This window comes from Emiliania huxleyi (genome assembly GCF_000372725.1).
Source record: "Emiliania huxleyi CCMP1516 unplaced genomic scaffold EMIHUscaffold_421, whole genome shotgun sequence".
Lineage (NCBI taxonomy): Eukaryota > Haptophyta > Isochrysidales > Noelaerhabdaceae > Emiliania > Emiliania huxleyi.
Genome location: NW_005198821.1, coordinates 1 through 7102, shown reverse-complemented (window position 1 = coordinate 7102; position 7102 = coordinate 1). Strand labels below are relative to the sequence as shown.

The window sequence follows — 7102 nt, the reverse complement described above, 5'->3', positions numbered from 1 at the left end:
CTGTTCTCGAGGTTCTCGAGGTGGATATCCTTTGGCCGCGTTGGGTAGCGAGGATTGGTGTGACGCGATCCACGCAGGCGTGGTTTCTGACGGCCGACCGTCAGTGCACCAGGCCTCCAGGGCGTGCGCTGCGCCCGAATTTTTCTTTTCTTCTCCATCGGCGACCAGGCGTGTGCTTCGCGGAACTTTTCTTTTATTCTCCCTCGGGGTCACGCGGTTTTTCTCTTATTTCTCACGCCGGCAACAGAGCAGCGCACGCTCGGCCCCACCCGTGAACTGTCGCCATGACGCTCGTCGAGAAGATCAAGGACATCGAGAAGGAGATCGCGCGCACGCAGGTCAACAAGGCGACCATGTCGCACCTCTGCACCCTGCGCGCTAAGCTGGCCAAGTACCGGACAGAGCTGATAGCGCCTCCCAAGGCTGGCTCGAGTGAGGGGACGGGCTTCGACGTCGAGAAGGTGGGCGACGCGCGCGTCGCGCTGATCGGCTTCCCTTCCGTGGGCAAGTCCACCATCCTCTCGCACTTTACGGGGACGGCGTCCGAGGCGGCCGCGGCCGCCGAGATGCAGCCGCGAGGGTAGCCGACATGGAGCCGAGATGGGAATCGGCCGTAGGCGGCGGCGTACGAGTTCACCACACTCACGTGCATCCCGGGCATCATCCACCACAAGGACTGCCGCATCCAGCTGCTCGACCTACCCGGCATCATCGAGGGCGCGAGCGAGGGCAAGGGGCGGGGCCGGCAGGTGGTCGGCGAAATCACTCTGACACCACTGCGACACCTCGGCGACACCTCTGCGACACCTCTCTGCGACACCTCTGCGACACCTCTGCGACGCCTCGCCAGGTGATCGGCGTCGCTCGCTCGTGCGACCTCATCTTGCTTGTCGTTGATGCTGGCTCGGGCAAGGCAGACAGACACACACACCACACACACGACACTCCGCCCGCGTGGTGTGGAGGCGAGCACCGCACCTTGCCTCAAGGCGGGCCGGGCCGGCAGCGAGAGCCGCTCGAGAGGCGCGCGACTCGAGTGGAGTGATTGTGACGCAGGCGGAACTGTGACGCAGGCGGACCGGACCGGCAGCGAGAGCTGCTCGAGCACGAGCTGCGCGTACTAATTATTTATTTAATTAATTAGGCGGACCGGCAGCGAGAGCTGCTCGAGCACGAGCTGCGCGTGGTCGGGCTGCGGCTCAACGAGCGGCCTCCGAACGTCTACTTCAAGAAGAAGAGCTCCGGACCCGTCTCGATCTCGTCGACGTGCGCGCTCGAGAGCATCAGCGAGAGCGACGTGCGCCAGCTGCTGCACGAGTATAAAATCAACTCGGCGGAGGCGCCGCTCCGGCGATGCGAGTCCAGGAGTTGTTCAGCCCATCCGTCCACCGGGAGATGTCGCTGGCAGGTGCTCTTCCGCGAGGACTGCACGGTCGACCAGTTCATCGACCTGATCGAGGGGAACCGCAAGTACGTGCGCTGCCTGTACGTGTACAACAAGATCGACATGTCGTCGATCGAGGAGTGCCGCCGCATCATGGCCATCCTTGCCGACGCTGCTCCTCACCCTGCGCACACCTCTCCCTGCTCAGTCGCCGCTCTCTTTCCCCACAGGCCATGCCCGACACGATGGTCCTCTCCTGCCGCATGCGCCTCAACACCGACGTCTTTGCGGAGCGGCTGTGGGAGTGCGCGCGCCTAGATGCGGAGTATCTCCTCATATCTCCCCATATCTCCCCCATATCTCGAGGCCTAGATGCGGAGTTGGGCTGCTCGTACCCCTACCAGCACTCGAGAAGACTCACCATTCGGCTGTGCTTAGTGGCACCGCACCCGCACCACGCTGTCTCTGTCGCTCTCGTTCTCCCGCGAGGCGCACCAGAGTGCGATGCACTGGCCGGGCTCGCACCCTCACTCGGCCCGGACTCCACCACGCAGCTACCTCGGCCTGGTGCGCGTGTACACCAAGCCGCGCGGCAAGAAGCCCGACTTCGACGACCCGATCGTCCTCACCGAAGGGAGGCACGGCACCACCGTCGAGGCGGCCTGCAAGCACGTGCACCGCTCACTGGTCGCCACCTTCGACTACGCGATGGTGTGGGGCTCCTCGGTCAAGCACACGCCGCAGCGCGTGGGCCTGGCGCACCAGATGCACGACGAGGACGTGATCCAGGTCGTCAAGAAGCGCGGCAACGACCTCAAGCTCGACCCCTCCAACCAGCTCGCCGGCTGGAAGGACCCGACAAAAAGCAAGAATGCGATGCGAAAGGCAAAGGCCAAGCTAAAGACGTAAGCCGTCCCGACCGGTGGCGTTGAGACGAGATTGTCAGTGTACTGCCGCGACTGCTGGCTAATATACGCTCTTTGGGTACAAATACAGATTACAGTGCCGGGAACAGGTCATGGAACAGGCGCAGTCTCAGGTATGACATTATATAGAGGTATCACGACAAAAAGAACCGGCAAACCGCGAGCCCCCGAGCGCCGAGCCCGAGAGCGGCACAGTGCCACACAAAAAAGTCACAGACATAGCAAAATGCCGTCGTTATTGCGGCGCCCGAAGCAGCATCAGGGAGAAGACTGCCCCCGCAGCCGCCACGACTGCGCGCACCGCCTTCAAGATGCGCGATCGCACCCGCGCACGCGTCGCCGCGGCAAGCCCAAGCACCGCCAGCAGCGCGGCGGCCCAGCGCATGCGGCGTCGGTGCAGGGGAGCATGGTCGAGCCAGCCGCCGAGGTTGCACGCCTGGGCGAGGCCCTGCACCGCCAGCAGCGCCTGCCGCAGCGCCGCGTGCAGCGAGGCGTCGACTTGCGGCGCAGGCGACGCCGCCAGCAGCCGCTCGCTGCTGCGATGAGGAGGCTTTGCCGAGAGCCTCGTAGCTGGCACCCTCGCCGCCGCCTCTGCCTTCCCTCCCTCCACTGCCGCCACCGCCGCCGCCTGCTCCTTCACCGCCTCCGCCTCCGCCTCGTTCGCCCCCGCCTCCGCCTCTGCCGCCTCCGCCGCCTCCGCCGCCGCCGCCGCCTCCGCCGCTTCTTCCCACGGGACGGCGATCCCTCTCCCGGCGCCGCCCCGCACCGTGGCCCGCCGCCTCTCGATGCTCTGCAGCGCGTCTGCACTCTCCGGCGCGGTCAGCCGGGACCGCAGCGAGCGGACCAACCCTTCCTCCAGCGAGCCGCTTCCCGTGGCATCGGCGGCGAGGATGAGGTTCGCGAGGCGGAGCACCCGTCGCTCGTGCTCGAGCTGGCCGCCTGGCGCTCCGCCGCTCGGCTGCCGTCCTCGCCGCTCCTGCCCGTCTGCCCAGCCAAGCAGCCGCTCGCACGCTTCCTCGCGCTGGCCCGCCCGGCAAAACACCTGGAGCGCAGCCCAGAGCGTGCCAAATGGGACGGCCGCAACGTCGCCGTAGCATGCGTCGAGGAGCGTGCCGCTGAGACCAGGAGTGCCCGTGTCGCACAGGGCCTGCAGCGCCACGTTGACCAGCGGACCGCTCGGCTCAAGCGCCTCCTGGGGGAGCTTGGCCAGCCCACCCACCCAGGCTGCTTCCCCGTGTCCGCTTTTGGCGCTCGCATGCGGCCCCGCGCTGCCGTCGGGCGCGAGTGCACGCAGTGCTGCCACGGCAGCAGCGAGCGCCTCCCGAGGACGGCGCATCACGAGCAGGTCCTCTGCGTGCTCGACGGCGTCGAGAAACTCGTGCTCCATGGCGAGCGGAGTGGAAAGAAGAAAATCTTTGCCGGCCCGCTGGGTCCGCTTCTTAGCTCCCCGGCCCTGGATGTGAGGTTAATGACTGCACTCCAAGTGCTCCAAGGTCAAGGGGCAAGCGCGGCATCGCCATCGAGTTTCACCAAGAGTCGGACCAGGGGCTCAAGCTCGGCCGCCTGGACGACGTGGAGGTGGGCGGGAGGCTGACTGAGTTGGTCGTTGCCGCCCTCGATGCTGGTTTTCTGACGGAGCCAAGAGACGAGTTCACCTTTAAGGACGACCCGACGACCCATCGTGACTCCTTTGAGACGATCCCGGCGAGCCGTTTGGTCGTCGTCCAGTACGAGTACGTTACGAGTCCCTGCACCTACCACCCGCTCCTAACCGAGGTTATGCTGCCCCAAGGAGTGCTGTACACAAGCAGCAGCGCCGACACGGGCGGGGTGTACTCCGGAGACATGCGCCAACTTGGCAAGATCCTCTTGTCGCACGGGATCGACTTGGCCAACTACGGCATCTGGAGCTCAAGCGGCACGTCGGAGAGCCCCCACCCCTTCAGCTGCGCGCTGATTGCCGCTCACAACACCGTTGGGCAGTACGCGAACGGCAGGGTCGTTCACGGCCTTTCAGGCGCACACCACACCACCGAGCCCACCCCCTCGCCATCACCTGCCTCGCGTAAAGCTTCTCTCGCTCCCAGTAGGTGGAAATACGGGATGGGGCATCGAGGAGGCGACGGGCAACTTCTGCGGGCTGGCGCACTGGGCCGTGGAGGTGTGGCACGCGGCCGGGTCGGTCGACGCGAGCCGGTGGCAGGTCGAGGCTGACGGAAAGCGCCTCTTCTTTGTGCGGGTCGCGGAAAAGGCCGCATAATCGCGCTCTCCGCCGAGGCCCGCCTCGGCGACGGCGCTCGCCGCGCAGCAGCAGCAGCAGCAGCAGCAGCAGCAGCACGTGATTCTTGACACATGATTACACTACACAGTCCTCCTTTCGGTTGTCGTTTCGACCCTGTTTTTTTTTCTTCTATCGCAGCGCACTCGCATCTGTGAGCCTAGCGCAGCGCGAACTCGCCGTCTGGGCCTAGCGCAGCGCGAACTCGCCGTCTGAGCCTAGCGCAGCGCGAACTCGCTCTGAGCCTAGCGCAGCGCCTCGGAAAACACCATTTTGGCTCGCCAACAAGCCCTCCGGCTCCGCGCCCCCACACCGTTAGGATAATACTTTTCCTTTTTACCCATCTCCAGTAGAGTATGTATGTAGAAAGATGAACAACAGTCAGGCTCGGACTAGTAGAGAGTCGTTGCGGTTATTTATTTATTCTTCCTTAGGTGTGCCGGTGATAGTACTAGCACGCGCCAGTTCGCACCTGTGTCGAGCCTGTGTGCTGTGCGAGAGAGTGGTTTTGTTTAAATTCTTCCTTAGCAGTCGATAGTCGATAGCAGGCCCATTGGACATGGGATCGGAGTGGGACCCCCTGCTGGCAGACGACAACAGCTCGGGCAAAGTCGTACGCTGTGTCTACAGTCAGACGCTCAACTTAACTCGCGATCCGCCTGAGGGCATCTTTGCAATGATCGACGAGCACCGCGCCACGATTGTGCACGCGCTAATCTGCGGACCTCGAGACACAGTGTATGACGGCGGCTTCTTCTACTTCCTCCTGCGCTTTCCCAATGACTATCCATTCAGCCCGCCTAAAGTGTGATTTTAGATGTATAGCCCCACGAGCCGCCACCATGCCGAAACGCCGAGGTCGTGCCTCTGCCGTCAGGTACGGCTGATGACAACGGGCGGTGGCAGCGTGCATTTCAACCCCAACCTGTACAGCTGCGGCAAAGTGTGCCTCTCGATCCTTGGAACGTGGAGCGGCCCGGCGTGGACGCCTGTGCAGAACCTCACGTCCGTGCTTCTCTCGATCCAGAGCCTACTTTCCACCGATCCGTACTACAATGAGCCGGGCGTGCCACGAAACGTGGTCGCTTCGGAGCAGTACTCGGACTACGTGCGCCACGAGACAATGCGAGTGGCGGTGCTGGACATGGTGGGCGACACCTCTTTAGCTCGCTCGATGCCACCTAAGCTGCTCTCTGTCGCCCGCAGCCTCTTCATTGCCCACTTCCCCGTGTATCGGGACACCTGCGAGGAGCACGCCAAGCGCAACCCTGAGGGAGCCGCGTTTGCAGACCCGCTGGGCAAGACGACAGGAACCTTTTGTTGGCGTGGCTTGGGCAGCAGGCTCGCGGCGGTGGGCAGCAGGCTCGGCGCTGCGAACTTTGAGCCGGATGCCGAGCGCAGCGAGCGGGATGCGGAAGGCGAGGGGGGCGGGCAGGGCGGCTCGGGCTCGCCCTCGGGCGGCTCCGGCGGAGGTGTGGGTTGGACCATTCCTCCCCGATCTCCCCACGCGCCTCCCCCCTCCACACAAGATCCCACCAGGAGCTCCGTGGGGAGGTCGAGGAGGCGGGCGGGCGGCGGCGTGTCTGGCGAGGAAGCCGCGGCGGTGGCGGCGAGGCGGCGCGAGCGGCGTTGCGGAGCGGCGTTGTTGGACATATACATCGCGAAGAAAAGAATTTCCGCGGATGTTCTGGCCGACTGCAGCCACGGCACGCTAAAGGCTACACACTCGCACACCACTTGCAGAGTGGCTCTCCCAGGCGCTCACCCCACGGCAGAGGCACGCCAGCCCCGGGCAGCCGGCCGTCGCTCGCCTAAGCGCCTAAGCGCCCTAAGCGGGGGGTGCTTAGGGTGCTTAGGCGCTTAGGCAGCCCTTGCGAGCGTGGCGGCGTCGTAAATACAAGTGACTCCGATGACACTGACGATGCTCCTGCTAGTGTCATCGCTCAGAGAGAGCAGCCTGACGCACGTCGTGACTGTCTACCACTGGCCCTGGTCGCACACACTGCCACTGAGCTGCGCTGGTGCGGGAACTCAGCATCAGGTCGAGAGTCGAGGAAGGTCGCGGAAGGTCGAGTCGAGGAAGAGAACACGATCAGGGGCGGGTCCGGTAGACCGGTCCGCAGCGCCATATACGTGGCAAAGGACGCGAAAACTAAAGTGCCCACTGAAGCTTTTGCACCTTGACTTCAGGTTGAGCTGTGATGATGCCCACAGCACCAGCAGCAAAGGCGGGCGGGCCGACCCCGCGGCCATCGCCGCCGCCGTCGCCGCCGCCCCCTCCGCCGCCGCCCCCTCCGCCGCCGCCGCCACCTAAAGCTACATCACCCGCGCCGGCCCCGCCGTTGCACACCGGCTCTCGTGCTCATTCAACGGCGCCTCGAGCTGCAGGCCGGCGGCGCTGACGTTGTCGTGGTCGGGCTGCCCAACGTCGGCGCGGGAGGGAGGGGTCAACGCCGTTATGAAGAGCGCGAGAGCGAGCGCCAAGAGGGCCCAGATTCTGAGCAGCAGCCCGCC

At 64.7% G+C, this 7102-nt stretch overlaps 3 protein-coding genes across 3 annotated transcripts; all 3 read left to right on the top strand.

Annotated features, from left to right (window-relative positions):
• Positions 1–284: 284 nt before the first annotated feature.
• On the top strand, positions 285–2293 carry EMIHUDRAFT_316391 (developmentally regulated GTP binding protein; the record flags this gene model as incomplete). The annotated part of the gene is made up of 7 exons (XM_005769457.1): positions 285–500; positions 618–749; positions 851–892; positions 1145–1297; positions 1409–1524; positions 1593–1688; positions 1939–2293. The coding sequence occupies 7 exons, from the start codon at positions 285–287 to the stop codon at positions 2291–2293; spliced, it is 1110 nt and encodes a 369-aa protein (XP_005769514.1).
• Positions 2294–3778: 1485 nt separating this feature from the next.
• Positions 3779–4570, top strand: EMIHUDRAFT_244440 (hypothetical protein; the record flags this gene model as incomplete). Its single annotated transcript, XM_005769456.1, has 3 exons — positions 3779–3793; positions 3835–4308; positions 4427–4570. 3 exons carry the CDS (start codon positions 3779–3781, stop codon positions 4568–4570), a joined length of 633 nt encoding a protein of 210 aa, XP_005769513.1.
• A 577-nt stretch (positions 4571–5147) lies between these two features.
• On the top strand, positions 5148–6411 carry EMIHUDRAFT_244438 (hypothetical protein; the record flags this gene model as incomplete). The annotated part of the gene is made up of 3 exons (XM_005769455.1): positions 5148–5393; positions 5466–6060; positions 6332–6411. The coding sequence occupies 3 exons, from the start codon at positions 5148–5150 to the stop codon at positions 6409–6411; spliced, it is 921 nt and encodes a 306-aa protein (XP_005769512.1).
• Between the last annotated feature and the right edge of the window lie 691 nt (positions 6412–7102).